Consider the following 18483-nt stretch of genomic DNA (forward strand, 5'->3'; position numbering starts at 1 on the left):
ACACATCAGAGCTACACAAACATCAGAGCTACACAAACATCAGAGCTACACAAACATCAGAGCTACACACACATCGGTGTTACACAAACATCGGTGTTACACAAACATCAGAGCTACACACACATCAGAGCTACACACACATCGGTGTTACACAAACATCGGTGTTACACAAACATCAGAGCTACACACACATCAGAGCTACACAAACATCAGAGCTACACAAACATCAGAGCTACACAAACATCAGAGCTACACACACATCAGAGCTACACAAACATCAGAGCTACACACACATCGGTGTTACACAAACATCAGAGCTACACACACATCAGAGCTACACAAACATCAGAGCTACACAAACATCGGTGTTACACAAACATCAGAGCTACACACACATCAGAGCTACACACACATCGGTGTTACACAAACATCGGTGTTACACAAACATCAGAGCTACACACACATCAGAGCTACACACACATCGGTGTTACACAAACATCGGTGTTACACAAACATCAGAGCTACACACACATCAGAGCTACACAAACATCAGAGCTACACAAACATCAGAGCTACACAAACATCAGAGCTACACACACATCAGAGCTACACAAACATCAGAGCTACACACACATCGGTGTTACACAAACATCAGAGCTACACACACATCAGAGCTACACAAACATCAGAGCTACACAAACATCGGTGTTACACAAACATCAGAGCTACACAAACATCAGAGCTACACAAACATCAGAGCTACACACACATCGGTGTTACACAAACATCAGAGCTACACACACATCAGAGCTACACACACATTAGAGCTACACACACATCAGAGCTACACAAACATCAGAGCTACACACACATCAGAGCTACACAAACATCAGAGCTACACACACATCGGTGTTACACAAACATCAGAGCTACACACACATCAGAGCTACACAAACATCAGAGCTACACACACATCAGAGCTACACAAACATCAGAGCTACACAAACATCAGAGCTACACAAACATCAGAGCTACACACACATCGGTGTTACACAAACATCGGTGTTACACAAACATCAGAGCTACACACACATCAGAGCTACACACACATCGGTGTTACACAAACATCGGTGTTACACAAACATCAGAGCTACACACACATCAGAGCTACACAAACATCAGAGCTACACAAACATCAGAGCTACACAAACATCAGAGCTACACACACATCAGAGCTACACAAACATCAGAGCTACACACACATCGGTGTTACACAAACATCAGAGCTACACACACATCAGAGCTACACAAACATCAGAGCTACACAAACATCGGTGTTACACAAACATCAGAGCTACACACACATCAGAGCTACACACACATCGGTGTTACACAAACATCGGTGTTACACAAACATCAGAGCTACACACACATCAGAGCTACACACACATCGGTGTTACACAAACATCGGTGTTACACAAACATCAGAGCTACACACACATCAGAGCTACACAAACATCAGAGCTACACAAACATCAGAGCTACACAAACATCAGAGCTACACACACATCAGAGCTACACAAACATCAGAGCTACACACACATCGGTGTTACACAAACATCAGAGCTACACACACATCAGAGCTACACAAACATCAGAGCTACACAAACATCGGTGTTACACAAACATCAGAGCTACACAAACATCAGAGCTACACAAACATCAGAGCTACACACACATCGGTGTTACACAAACATCAGAGCTACACACACATCAGAGCTACACACACATTAGAGCTACACACACATCAGAGCTACACAAACATCAGAGCTACACACACATCAGAGCTACACAAACATCAGAGCTACACACACATCGGTGTTACACAAACATCAGAGCTACACACACATCAGAGCTACACAAACATCAGAGCTACACACACATCGGTGTTACACACACATCAGAGCTACACAAACATCAGAGCTACACACACATCAGAGCTACACAAACATCAGAGCTACACACACATCAGAGCTACACAAACATCAGAGCTACACACACATCAGAGCTACACAAACATCAGAGCTACACACACATCAGAGCTACACAAACATCAGAGCTACACACACATCAGAGCTACACACACATCAGAGCTACACACACATCAGAGCTACACAAACATCAGAGCTACACACACATCAGAGCTACACAAACATCAGAGCTACACAAACATCAGAGCTACACACACATCAGAGCTACACACACATCGGTGTTACACAAACATCAGAGCTACACAAACATCAGAGCTACACACACATCGGTGTTACACAAACATCAGAGCTAGAACAAACATCAGAGCTACAAACACATCAAAGCTACACAAACATCAGAGCTACACAAACATCAGAGCTACACACACATCAGAGCTAGAACAAACATCAGAGCTACACACACATTAGAGCTACACACACATCAGAGCTACACAAACATCAGAGCTACACACACATCGGTGTTACACAAACATCAGAGCTACACACACATCAGTGTTACACAAACATCAGAGCTACACACACATCGGTGTTACACAAACATCAGAGCTACACACACATCAGTGTTACACAAACATCAGAGCTACACACACATCGGTGTTACACAAACATCAGAGCTACACACACATCAGAGCTACACACACATCAGAGCTACACAAACATCAGAGCTACACAAACATCAGAGCTACACACACATCAGAGCTACACAAACATCAGAGCTACACACACATCAGAGCTACACAAACATCAGAGCTACACAAACATCAGAGCTACACACACATCAGAGCTACACAAACATCAGAGCTACACACACATCAGAGCTACACACACATCAGAGCTACACACACATCAGAGCTACACAAACATCGGTGTTACACAAACATCAGAGCTACACAAACATCAGAGCTACACACACATCAGAGCTACACAAACATCAGAGCTACACACACATCAGAGCTACACAAACATCAGAGCTACACACACATCAGAGCTACACAAACATCAGAGCTACACACACATCAGAGCTACACACACATCAGAGCTACACACACATCAGAGCTACACACACATCAGAGCTACACACACATCAGAGCTACACACACATCAGAGCTACACAAACATCAGAGCTACACACACATCGGTGTTACACACACATCAGAGCTACACACACATCAGAGCTACACAAACATCAGAGCTACACACACATCGGTGTTACACAAACATCAGAGCTACACACACATCAGAGCTACACAAACATCAGAGCTACACACACATCGGTGTTACACACACATCAGAGCTACACAAACATCAGAGCTACACACACATCAGAGCTACACAAACATCAGAGCTACACACACATCAGAGCTACACAAACATCAGAGCTACACACACATCAGAGCTACACAAACATCAGAGCTACACACACATCGGTGTTACACAAACATCAGAGCTACACACACATCAGAGCTACACAAACATCAGAGCTACACACACATCGGTGTTACACAAACATCAGAGCTACACACACATCAGAGCTACACAAACATCAGAGCTACACACACATCGGTGTTACACACACATCAGAGCTACACAAACATCAGAGCTACACACACATCAGAGCTACACAAACATCAGAGCTACACACACATCAGAGCTACACAAACATCAGAGCTACACACACATCAGAGCTACACAAACATCAGAGCTACACACACATCAGAGCTACACAAACATCAGAGCTACACACACATCAGAGCTACACACACATCAGAGCTACACAAACATCAGAGCTACACACACATCAGAGCTACACACACATCAGAGCTACACAAACATCAGAGCTACACACACATCAGAGCTACACAAACATCAGAGCTACACAAACATCAGAGCTACACACACATCAGAGCTACACAAACATCAGAGCTACACACACATCAGAGCTACACACACATCGGTGTTACACAAACATCAGAGCTACACAAACATCAGAGCTACACACACATCGGTGTTACACAAACATCAGAGCTAGAGCAAACATCAGAGCTACACACACATCAGAGCTACACAAACATCAGAGCTACACAAACATCAGAGCTACACACACATCAGAGCTAGAACAAACATCAGAGCTACACACACATTAGAGCTACACACACATCAGAGCTACACAAACATCAGAGCTACACACACATCGGTGTTACACAAACATCAGAGCTACACACACATCAGTGTTACACAAACATCAGAGCTACACACACATCGGTGTTACACAAACATCAGAGCTACACACACATCAGTGTTACACAAACATCAGAGCTACACACACATCGGTGTTACACAAACATCAGAGCTACACACACATCAGAGCTACACACACATCAGAGCTACACAAACATCAGAGCTACACACACATCAGAGCTACACACACATCAGAGCTACACAAACATCAGAGCTACACACACATCAGAGCTACACAAACATCAGAGCTACACAAACATCAGAGCTACACACACATCGGTGTTACACAAACATCAGAGCTACACAAACATCAGAGCTACACACACATCAGAGCTACACAAACATCAGAGCTACACACACATCAGAGCTACACAAACATCAGAGCTACACACACATCAGAGCTACACAAACATCAGAGCTACACACACATCAGAGCTACACAAACATCAGAGCTACACACACATCAGAGCTACACAAACATCAGAGCTACACACACATCAGAGCTACACAAACATCAGAGCTACACACACATCAGAGCTACACAAACATCAGAGATACACAAACATCAGAGCTACACACACAACGGTGTTACACAAACATCAGAGCTACACACACATCAGAGCTACACACACATCAGAGCTACACAAACATCAGAGCTACACACACCTCAGAGCTACACACACATCAGAGCTACACAAACATCAGAGCTACACACACATCAGAGCTACACACACATCAGAGCTACACAAACATCAGAGCTAGAGCAAACATCAGAGCTACACACACATCAGAGCTACACAAACATCAGAGCTACACAAACATCAGAGCTACACACACATCAGAGCTACACACACATCAGAGCTACACAAACATCAGAGCTACACACACATCAGAGCTACACACACATCAGACCTACACAAACATCAGAGCAACACACACATCAGAGCTACACACACATCAGAGCTAGAACAAACATCAGAGCTCCACACACATTAGAGCTACACACACATCAGAGCTACACAAACATCAGAGCTACACACACATCAGAGCTACACAAACATCAGAGCTACACACACATCGGTGTTACACAAACATCAGAGATACACACACATCAGTGTTACACAAACATCAGAGCTACACACACATCGGTGTTACACAAACATCAGAGCTACACACACATCAGAGCTACACACACATCGGTGTTACACAAACATCAGAGCTACACACACATCAGAGCTACACAAACATCAGAGCTACACACACATCGGTGTTACACAAACATCAGAGATACACACAAATCAGAGCTACACAAACATCAGAGCTACACACACATCAGAGCTACACACACATTAGAGCTACACAAACATCAGAGCTACACACATATCAGAGCTAGAACAAACATCAGAGCTACACAAACATCAGAGCTACACACACATCAGAGCTACACACACATCAGAGCTACACAAACATCAGAGCTACACACACATCAGAGCTAGAACAAACATCAGAGCTACACAAACATCAGAGCTACACACACATCAGAGCTACACAAACATCAGAGCTACACAAACATCAGAGCTACACACACATCAGAGCTACACACACATCAGAGCTACACAAACATCAGAGCTACACACACATCAGAGCTACACAAACATCAGAGCTACACACACATCAGAGCTACACAAACATCAGAGCTACACACACATCAGAGCTACACAAACATCAGAGCTACACAAACATCAGAGCTACACACACATCAGAGCTACACACACATTAGAGCTACACAAACATCAGAGCTACACACACATCAGAGCTACACAAACATCAGAGCTACACAAACATCAGAGCTACACACACATCGGTGTTACACAAACATCAGAGCTACACAAACATCAGAGCTACACAAACATCAGAGCTACACACACATCAGAGCTACACAAACATCAGAGCTACACACACATCAGAGCTACACAAACATCAGAGCTACACACACATCAGAGCTACACAAACATCAGAGCTACACACACATCAGAGCTACACAAACATCAGAGCTACACACACATCAGAGCTACACAAACATCAGAGCTACACACACATCAGAGCTACACACACATCAGAGCTACACAAACATCAGAGCTACACAAACATCAGAGCTACACAAACATCAGAGCTACACACACATCAGAGCTACACAAACATCAGAGCTACACACACATCGGTGTTACACAAACATCAGAGCTACACACACATCAGAGCTACACAAACATCAGAGCTACACACACATCAGAGCTACACAAACATCAGAGCTACACACACATCAGAGCTACACAAACATCAGAGCTACACACACATCAGAGCTACACAAACATCAGAGCTACACACACATCAGAGCTACACAAACATCAGAGCTACACAAACATCAGAGCTACACACACATCAGAGCTACACAAACATCAGAGCTACACACACATCAGAGCTACACAAACATCAGAGCTACACAAACATCAGAGCTACACACACATCAGAGCTACACACACATCAGAGCTACACAAACATCAGAGCTACACACACATCAGAGCTACACAAACATCAGAGCTACACAAACATCAGAGCTACACAAACATCAGAGCTACACACACATCAGAGCTACACAAACATCAGAGCTACACACACATCAGAGCTACACAAACATCAGAGCTACACAAACATCAGAGCTACACACACATCAGAGCTACACACACATCGGTGTTACACACACATCAGTGTTACACACACATCAGTGTTACACAAACATCAGTGTTACACAAACATCAGAGCTACACACACATCAGTATTACACAAACATCAGAGCTACACACACATCTGTGTTACACACACATCAGAGCTACACACACATCAGAGCTACACACACATCAGTGTTACACAAACATCAGAGCTACACACACATCAGTGTTACACACACATCAGAGCTACACACACATCAGTGTTACACACACATCAGTGTTACACACACATCAGAGCTACACACACATCAGAGCTACACAAACATCAGAGCTACACACACATCAGAGCTACACACACATCAGAGCTACACACACATCAGAGCTACACAAACATCAGAGCTACACACACATCAGTGTTACACAAACATCGGTGTTACACACACATCTGTGTTACACAAACATCAGTGTTACACAAACATCAGTGTTACACACACATCAGTGTTACACAAACATCAGTGTTACACAAACATCAGTGTTACACACACATCAGTGTTACACAAACATCGGTGTTACACACACATCAGTGTTACACACACATCGGTGTTACACAAACATCAGTGTTACACACACATCAGTGTTACACAAACATCGGTGTTACACACACATCAGTGTTACACACACATCGGTGTTACACAAACATCAGAGCTACACACACATCAGTGTTATACAAACATCAGTGTTACACATCAGTGTTACACAAACATCAGTGTTACACAAACATCAGTGTTACACAAACATCGGTGTTACACACACATCTGTGTTACACACACATCAGTGTTACACAAACATCAGTGTTACACAAACATCAGTGTTACACACACATCAGTGTTACACACACATCGGTGTTACACACACATCGGTGTTACACACACATCAGTGTTACACACACATCAGTGTTACACAAACATCAGAGCTACACACACATCAGTGTTACACAAACATCAGTGTTACACAAACATCAGTGTTACACAAACATCGGTGTTACACACACATCTGTGTTACACACACATCAGTGTTACACAAACATCAGTGTTACACACACATCAGTGTTACACAAACATCAGTGTTACACACACATCAGTGTTACACAAACATCAGTGTTACACACACATCGGTGTTACACACACATCGGTGTTACACACACATCGGTGTTACACACACATCAGTGTTACACACACATCAGTGTTACACACACATCGGTGTTACACAAACATCAGTGTTACACACACATCAGTGTTACACACACATCGGTGTTACACAAACATCAGTGTTACACACACATCAGTGTTACACACACATCAGTGTTACACACACATCGGTGTAACACACACATCGGTGTTACACACACATCAGTGTTACACACACATCGGTGTTACACACACATCGGTGTTACACACACATCGGTGTTACACACACATCAGTGTTACACACACATCAGTGTTACACAAACATCAGTGTTACACAAACATCAGTGTTACACACACATCAGTGTTACACAAACATCAGTGTTACACACTTCTGAGGTGTTAAGAGAAGTCAAAGAGTTCATTCTAACAATAGTATTAGGACACTTCCCTAATGTTTCACTTGACTTGAATTGGATTTTAATACACTGGCTCTGGCAAGACTATTTATTTATTTATTTGTTTATTTATTTATCTATCTGTTTATTTATTTATTTGTATATTTATTTAGAAATTTATCTGTTTATTTGTTTGTTTATTTATTTATAACATTAGTGTTACACACACATCAGTGTTACACAAACATCGGTGTTACACACACATCAGTGTTACACAAACATCGGTGTTACACACACATCAGTGTTACACACACATCAAATAAATAAACAGATAAATTTCTAAATAAATATACAAATAAGATTCAAGAAGGTTTTAGATCTGAATCTTGAATCTAAAAGCTTCTTGAATCTTATTTGTATATTTATTTAGAAATTTATCTGTTTATTTATTTGTTTGTATATTTATTTAGAAATTTATCTGTTTATTTGTTTATTTATTTGTTTATACATTTATTTAGAAATTTATCTGTTTATTTATTTGTTTGAATATTAATTTGTTTGTTTGTTTGTTTGTATATTTATTTAGAAATTTATCTGTTTACTTGTTTATTTGTTTGTTTGTTTATTTATTTATTTATTTATTTATTTATAAGCTTTCCTGTTCAGACCCCTTTTTAAACATTTCCGTCTTATCAGTGTGGAAGAGAGAGCTGAGAAAGCAGTTTCAAGCCCACGTTGTGTTTATTATAAACAGCCACTATTCGCTGAGGCACTGAGAAATTCTTTATCTGTGCATCTTTATCTGTTCTTCAGTATCCCGACATGTAAAGTGTCTGTAAATGGCATCATCACTGAACGGGTCTGAAACACTCCGAAAGCCGACAGACTCGTTTTAGATCAGACTCACAGCCTGAACATCATTTACTTCTTTACACTGAATAAAAACGTCCCATACGTTTGTTCTTAAGTCTCTTAATTCAGGGAGCTGTACTATACTTAGAGAGAAAGCACATCATTAATTTTGAGCAAATATACAGAGCGTCCAAAAAAGCCATAAAACTCATGGGAATATGTAGAACCAAAATTAAACCAAAGACTGTGTTTTGCTGCCAAAACAGCCCTGACCCGTCCTGCACTGTGTATTCTGACACCTTTCTATCAGAACCAGCATTAACTTCTTCAGCAGTTTGAGCAACAGTAGCTCGTCTGTTGGATCGGATCACACGGGACAGCCTTCACTCCCCACGTGCATCAATGAGCCTTGACTGCCCATGACCCTGTCGCCGGTTCACCACTGTTCCTTCCTTGGACCACTTTTGATAGATACTGACCACTGCAGACCGGGAACACCCCACAAGAGCTGCAGTTTTGGAGATGCTCTGATCCAGTGGTCTAGCCATCACAATCTGGCCCTTGGTCAAATTCACTCAAATCCTTACACTTGTCCATTTTTCCTGCTTCCAACACATCAACTTTGAGGACAAAATGTTCACTTGCTGTGTGTATGTTGTGTCTACCATGGTTACACAAGAATTTCCCTCATGGGGTCAGTAAAGTATATCTATATTAGATAAGAGATAAGAGAAAAGCAGGATGAGCGAGGGAGTCGTATCATCACTGAACTCCATGCGTCCTGTCGCCATAGTAACCGTAGAGAATCACAAGGAATGAAAATATAATGGTCACATACTTTTGAGCTTATTGATATAAAACCTATTGTTCCTTCTTTCAGTCCAGACAGAAAGTATTGATTTCGATTTCGATTTATTTTTTTAAATAAAATACTCACTGTATGCATTTGAAATATTTTCCGAATGACCTAACACCATTTCCTGTAAAACACAATAGTGCTAATATTGATTGTGTATCGATTATAGCGTCATGTCTTAGATGGAGTCATAGTAACACACACACACACACACACACACCCTCTCATGGCTTAAGTTAAGCCTTTATTAATCACTTATCCATTACTGCACAGTAAAATTCTATCTTTGCATTTCCTGTCCTAGGAGGATTGGGGTCAGAACACCGGGTCAGCTATGATGCAACGCCCGTGAAGTCATGGAGAGGAGGGGGGAAGGGGAGGGGTTTTGCTCAAGGGCCAAACAGTGGCAGCTTCTTCTGAGCGTTAACCACTTGAGCTACCACCACCCCTTGACTTAGCACAAAAAAAAAGTTTGCTACAGATTCTTACAGATACTCTATATTGCCAAAAGTTTTGGGACACCCTTCAAAATCATTGAATTCAGGTGTTGTTTTTCAGGGGTTGGACTCGGCCCCTTAGTTCCAGTGAAAGGAACTCTTAATGCTTCAGCTTCATACCAAGACATTTTGGACAATTTCATACTCGTTGTGGGAACAGTTTGGGGATGACCCCTTCCTGTTCCAATATGACTGCACACCAGTGCACAAAGCAAGGTCCATAAAGACATGGATGAGTGAGTTTGGTGTGGAGGAACTTCACAGAGTCCTGACCTCAACCTGATAGAACACCTTTGGGATGAATTAGAGAGAATACTGCGACCCAGACCTTCTCGAACAACATCAGTGCCTGACCTCACAAATGCGCTTCTAGAGAGGAACGGTCAAAAATTCCCATAAACACACTCCTAAACCTTGTGGAAAGCCTTCCCAGAAGAGCTGAAGCTGTTATAGCGACAAAGGGTGGGACAACTCTACATTACATTCAGGTGCATGTAAAGGTAGATGTTCCAAAACCTTTGGCAGTATCATGTACATTGGCTTGAGATGCACAACATGCAAAAGAGAGACATTTTGTATATTCAGGTTCAGGAATTCAGATAGAAAAGGTCAGTTTTTTCCCACGCTGCCACACCTGTGGCTTAAATCCCGCCCATTCTGCCTGATGTTTCTTCACTTATCCAGTAGCCAGGATCGCTGGAGAGCAGATTTGACATCAGAACTGGAATTTCCCAAAATATCACGTTACACATGAGCTATTTACCTCTGATGCGTTCTCTGACGCGTGGTGTGTGTCGGCTCTCTTTTCCCTGGCAGGTATGATGGTCGGGAAGCAGGGGAAGCAGGGGAAGCAGTGGAGGTCGGTGTGTAAAGGTCTGGTTCTTGGTACTCTCCTCACCAGCTGCATGATTCTGCTCTACTGCCTTTCATCTCCTGAGGTGCAGTTCAGTCTTCCAGAGTAAGTCCTTCTCACAACGTCTCCCATACCACTTAGAGCCTTGTGCAGGATTGAACTGAATTCTTAATTTTCCTTCTTATCAGTGTGAAAGAGCGAGCTGAGAAAGCAATTTCAAGCCACATTGTGTTTGTTCTAAAAATCCACTATTTGCTGAGGCACTGAGAAATTCTTTATCTGTCCAACTTTATCTGTTCTCAGTATCCTGACATGTAAAGAGTCTGTAAAAGGCATCATCAAGGTGATGATTAACTCCTTTAACTAGGATTTGCTCCTGTTTATGTGGAGTATAGAATGTCTCACAACACAGCGGTGCTTAATATGAAGCTCATATGCAAGTAGACACTCCGGGTTCAAGAGTTTGTAGTGGATTTCTGTTTTTATCTAGCCGACTAGAGGCGATATATATTCATAGAAAACGTCCAAAAAAAACCAAGAACGGTTCATTTTTTCTGTTTCTGTTTCTATCTTCAAGGTAAATGTTGATATCGAACCCATTTCTGCTCTCTGAGATGCCTCAAGTGCTTGTTCATCTAAAAAGCAGCTAACATTTGATCTTCAACCAGTAAAATTCAGTGTAAGGTTATCCAACAGAGCTAAAAACACACGTCTGAGACACACTGAAAGTCGACAGACTCGTTTTAGATCATTAAGAACATATTTGTTAGCATTTCATATGCTTATCGCTCTGATGAGACGAAAACAAAACAAAACGTCTGTTCCAATCTGACACGCAGCCGGCGTATTTCCTCTAAACAAATGACTCACACGCGCTGAAGCCAGACAATATGCTAAATCTTTTTAATGACGTTGAACTTGATGCAAATTAGAGTCAAAGCATCTAACAACAAACTCGATTAAAAAGGGAACATACACTATTTCGTATGTAAAAAGGTATGAAAATGACCTTTACGTGCACTTACCCTCCACTACATCCCGGTGTGTATAGAAATATACATATCTATATGTCTGTAGAGTATGAATGATGTCAGTCAGTAAGCGCTGAGAGAAAATTGAACCAGTTTTGAACTGGGAACTAACATGCACCATTCCTTGTTGCCAGGGTAACAACCTAGTGTAACCTGGCTTCAGTATGTATCTATTACCTTGAAAGGTGCACGTAGTATCTCTATATTCATGGTTCCTGGTGTAAGATAAATCATAGATGTATAAAAGGTAAGGGTATCACCGTAGCAACGTGGTAAGGTTCGGTTTAGCAGTTTTTGTTGAGAGTGTAGAGTGTAGCGCCTTGCTAATCGCCATTTTATTGAAGCAAAGGTGTGTTATATGATAACAGATCAGAGATCATTACTACATTTAAATATTGCAGTGCTTCTTTTACATTGGAAAAATGAAAGCCTTAGAGGTCCGGCATCCCTTCTTGATAGTAGCACAGAGTATTAAGCAGTCTTCTACAAAACTGCTGCCAATTCTTTGACTTGACCTCATTCCAAAATTCATCAAATTCCTAATTCATATTCCTTCTTTCCTTCCCAGAATTCCCGTGCCTTATTCATGTGCCCACCAGCCATCACCAGGCCACTCCACAACTGGTTTGGGAAAGGAGAAGCATGGATGTACACCAAAGATGGATATCATGTTTATGAAAACCCACAAAACGGCCAGCAGCACCATCCTGAACATCCTGTTCCGCTTTGGAGAAAAGCACCGCCTGAAGTTCGCCTTCCCGAGCAGCCGCAACGACTTCTTCTACCCCTCGCTGTTCTACCGCTCGCAGGTGAAGGACTACGGGCCTGGGATGTGCTTCAATATCATGTGCAATCACATGCGCTTCAACGAAGCCGAAGTAGCCAAGGTGCTTCCAGCGGACACCGTCTACATCACCATCCTGAGGGATCCGGCAGAGCTCTTCGAGTCCTCCTTCCATTACTTTGGCCGCTTAGTGCCTTTTACCTGGAAGATCTCCGGGGACGATAAGATGGAAGAGTTCCTCAGTAACCCTCAGCTTTATTACGACCCAGAAGGGTTCAATTCCTTCTACCTCAAGAACTTGCTTTTCTTCGACTTCGGCCAGGATAATAATTTATCCTCGGACGACCCGAAAGTGGAAGAAGGCATCCGTGCAATTTCAAGACGCTTCCACTTGGTCATGCTGGTGGAGCACTTTGAGGAATCGCTCATCCTTTTGAAGGACGCCCTTTGCTGGGATATGGAAGACCTGCTGTTCTTCAAACTCAACGCCCGGAACGGGTCCACCGTCTCCAAGCTGACCCCCAAGCTCAGAGCCAAAGCCTTGCAGTGGAACGCAATTGACTGGAAGCTCTATCAGCACTTTAACGCCACCTTCTGGAAGAAAGTGGAGGCGTATGGTCGAGAGCGCATGGCGGCCAACGTTGCAGAGCTGCGGCGCCGGAACGCGGAAATGGCCAACATCTGCATTGAAGGCGGCCATGCGGTGGACGCCGGGAGCATCCATGATACTTCCATGCAGCCATGGCAACCTATAGGGGAGAAAACTATTATGGGATACAATCTGAAAAATAATGTAGACAAAGCACATCAGAAACAGTGTAGGAAGATGTTGACGCCTGAGCTGCAGTACCTGACTGACTTGGGAGTCAATTTGTGGATCACTAGACTGTGGGGTCACGTGAGGGATATCCTTCACTGGTAGAGTCGGAGAATAGCGGGTCGACCTCTGATTTCTGTCTATATGCGTGGACATCAAAGATGTTCACCTTTGACCTCTGTGAACCAAACCAAAATCTCGTTCAGAGAGTGAATACAAATGAGACTTGATGCTCATGGACCTGCAGGTTTTAATGTCATTTCATTGGTCGGCTTTGTTATTTCACTGAAGTTATTTCACTGCGATTTATAGAATTGTTAACTGGTGCTTGCGTCAATCATGAAAAACAAAACAAAACAAATCAGTGACATCTTGTCTGCCTGTCTGAAGACTTGTTTCTCTTTGCATGCTGCCAATGCCGTATCAGTAAAGTCCTCTTGGTGAAATAGACTGATGTACGTGGAGGCACAGGGATACTATGTGTTCCTGTTTTAATTCTTTTATCAGCTAATATGATCAATTCAGCTGATCAGAGAGCAACGCTGCACTCTACGTGCGGTAAATCTTTGTCCAGAAGAATTTAAGAGTCAGCTGTTATAAATGAGGAACATACCAAATGTGAGATTAAAATTCTATGAATAAAATGAAAACTAACATAAATACGGCTCGGTGATTTGTCTTCTTTGTGGTTGTACAGGACATGAAGTTGTCTTGCAATGATTTTAATGATCTTAGTTCTTGATCTTCTCACAGCTCACAAGTCCAAAAGCTTCACGATTCCTTTACTCTTCTTACAGTACCATCCACTTGCTTAACCACAATGTATTTATTGGTATATCGTTGGTCAGTGTATGCAGAATTTAAATGAATTAAAGACAGGATGTCAGAAACTACTTGGACAAGACCACCAAAAGGGGTTGCTAGCAGGTGTATTGCTATACCTTGTTGAATGTCATGTGGTTATGTCACCTGTTTCCAAATTGCTCCTAATGTGTTGCCTTATTTATACCTGCCCTCTTGTGTCTGTCTTTGTCGTTATGTCAGGAACTACTGGGAAAATGACCTGCCAGCACCCCCTCTGGTGGTCTGCCAAGGAATTGTCTCAGTAGTTCCTGACACAGTGCACTATATTGTCAAACGTTTTTGGGACACCCCTCCAAATCATTGAATTCAGGTGTTGTTTTTCAGGGGTTGTTCTCGGCCCCTTAGTTCCAGTGAAAGGAACTCCTAATTCTTCAGCATACTATGATACTTTGGACAATTTCATGCTCCCAACTTTGTGGGAACAGTTTGGGGATGACCCCTTCCTGTTCCCACATGACTGCACACCAGTGCACAAAGCAAGGTCCATAAAGACATGGATGAGTGAGTTTGGTGTGGAGGAACTTCACAGAATCCTGACCTCAACCTGATAGAACACCTTTGGGATGAATTAGAGTGGAAACTGGTCAAAACTGGGACGCCTGCCTTTACATGCCCATGAATGTAATATGGAGTTGTCCCGCCCTTTGCAGCTATAACAGCTTCAACTCTTCTGGGAAGGCTTTCCACAAGGTTTAGGAGTGTGTTTAAGGGAATTTTTGACCATTCCTCTAGAAGCACATTTGTGAGGTCAGGACTCTGTGCAGGCCAGTCAAGTTCCTCCACACCAAACTCGCTCATCCATGTCTTTATGGACCTTGCTTTGTGCACTGGTGTGCAGTCATGTTGGAACAGGAAGGGGTCATCCCCAAACTGTTCCCACAAAGTTGGGAACATGAAATGTCTTGGTATGATGAAGCATTAACTTTTGGCAATATAGTGTATGTCAGGAGATACTGGAAAATTACCTAACCAGCACTCCCTCTGGTGGTCTGGCAAGGAATTGTCCCAGTAGTTCCTGACACAAGAGTGCATCATCAATCAACTTAAACTGCACATCACATCCGGATGAATGTATAATATTTTATTCAGAGATTTATGAAGACACCCATTCACACACTATGCACAATTTATAGATGCCAGTCAGCATACAGTACATGCCTTTGGACTGGGGAGGAAACTGGAGTATCAGGAGGAAACCCTTGAAACGCTGGGAGAACATATATACACACACACACACGTACAGGGTGGAGGTGGTACTCAAACCCCCAACTCTGGAGGTGTGAGGCATTAAGATTTTAATGTATGTTAAAATATTAAGAAATTCTTAATGTAGCATCTACTTTTCACTGCAAAAAGGAGCAATAATGGGATTATTCTAATATCTAGACTGAAAGACTCCTGGAACCGTGGATTATATTATTGTGAGGTTTGTTCCACAGAGATTATTATGAAGGTGTATAGCGCCATCTCCTGGATGATTACACTTTTGTAAATAATGCTTTTATGATGCTGAAAATAAAAAGTGGCTGTGTTTTGGCCACAAAACAGTGAAATCAGTTTGATGGAGTGCCAACCCATTGTAGGGCACACACACACACACACTCATTCACACACACACTATTTAGATTACAATTTAGAGACTTCAATCAGCCTAGTAGCATGTCTTTGGATTGGGGGAGGAAACCCACCAAGCACAGGGAGAACATGCAAACTCCACACACACAGTGAGTGGGAGCAAGACTCGAACCCAGGATGCTGGAGTAGTGGTATAAAATAAACCATGTGAGGATATAAGTTGCCAAAAGAGTGAGTGTAGAATGTTGCTATAAGTAAAATTGATTCGTCCTTAATAAATTCTACACAAATTTCACCATTTGTATCTACAGGAAAAGCTTCATGACTAATTGTAGGCCAGTTTCAGGAGATTTCATGAACTCATTGTAGAGGAAACTATTTATGCTCTGTCAAAAAGCTTTGTACACAAACTGAAAAACAGAATAATGAGAAGCCCAAGTCTCTAAGATCCATGCAATTGCCAGTGCAGCGCAGTTTATTCCCAAACATCATCATCAGAGACCAACAGAGCTGTAAACCGTAGGTCAATACCGGATCCCATTAGAAAATAATCAAACATGTAGAATGAGTCTGAGGACACAGAGCATTTACACTGCTGAATTAATTCATTCATTCATCATGAGTAAGTGCTTTATCTTGGTCAGGGTTGCTGTTGATCCAGAACCTTTTCCTGGAAGTAATTGTTTGCCAGTTGAACAAAGGACAACATGCCCAGACCTACTCTCAAATCTAGAGTTTCTCAGAGAAGAAATGAATAACTGGAGGAAACCTGCATGGCCAGAGTGAGAACAGTGAGGGGTGGTGGTGGCTCAAGCCTCTGAATTATTCATCGGAAGATCGGGGTTCAAGCTCCAGCACTGCCAGGCTGCAAGCTTTGGGCCTTTGAGCAAGTCCCTCAACTCCCCCATCCTGCTCCAGGGGTGCTGCATCATGGCTGACCATGCGCTCTGACCCCAACCCTCCAAGGATGGGATATTTATGTGACAGATAAAGGCTACAAAACACACAGGCAGTAACCTGGGCTCAGGATTGATGTAGGGAGAGCTGTGAGGCAGTACCCACTGTTTAATTTCTTAATAGAATGTATTAGACCTAATACATTTGGTCTAAATGTTTAGTGTCTAATGGTTAATAATTTTCATTTGTTCTCAAATCAGTTACATGTCCATAGAATTTCCTTGTGGGTCACTTTTTGAGAAGAAGTCCGACTTGCGCTGCTGCCGATGCCTCTTGAGCTGATATCAGGGAAAATGAATGACCAAAGAACCAGACAGAGTTGGAGTGCTCTTCAAAGATTACTGAGACAGAAAGGGAGTTTTCATTTAAACCAAAGATGTGGTCATTATTCATGGGTAACAAAAAGGCATTAACAATGGACAACAAAGATGTGAAGAGAGGTGGTGGCTGATATCTCTACAGGTGGGCTGAAGACAGACCTCAACCCGACAGAACACCTTTGGGATGAATTAGAGCGGAGAGTGTGAGCCAGACCTTCTCGTCCAACATCAGTGCCTGACCTCATGAATGCGCTTCTAGAGGAATGGTCAAAAATTCCCATTAACACACTCCTAAACCTTGTGGAACGCCTTATCAGAAGAGTATGGCGGGACAACTCCATATTACATTCATGTGCATGAAAAGGTCCCAGTTTTGACCTCACAGTCTCCGCTCTAATTCATCCCAAAGGTGTTCTATCAGGTTGAGGTCAGGACTCTGTGAAGTTCCTCCACACCAAACTCACTCATCCATGTCTTTAT

General features: G+C 42.4%; 1 protein-coding gene across 1 annotated transcript in view; it reads left to right on the forward strand.

The window, feature by feature from the left end:
- The window catches only part of gal3st1a (galactose-3-O-sulfotransferase 1a), a 24711-nt gene extending 9112 nt beyond the window's left edge, over positions 1-15599 (forward strand). Inside the window, exons 2-3 of the mRNA XM_058375549.1 lie at positions 11619-11760; positions 13255-15599. Coding sequence (XP_058231532.1) covers positions 11621-11760; positions 13255-14392 — 1278 coding nt within the window. The 5' untranslated portion in view covers positions 11619-11620 and the 3' untranslated portion in view covers positions 14393-15599. The remainder of the gene's footprint in view (positions 1-11618; positions 11761-13254) is intronic.
- Positions 15600-18483: the final 2884 nt, after the last annotated feature.

Source organism: Hemibagrus wyckioides, linkage group LG22, assembly GCF_019097595.1.
Source record: "Hemibagrus wyckioides isolate EC202008001 linkage group LG22, SWU_Hwy_1.0, whole genome shotgun sequence".
NCBI lineage: Eukaryota > Metazoa > Chordata > Actinopteri > Siluriformes > Bagridae > Hemibagrus > Hemibagrus wyckioides.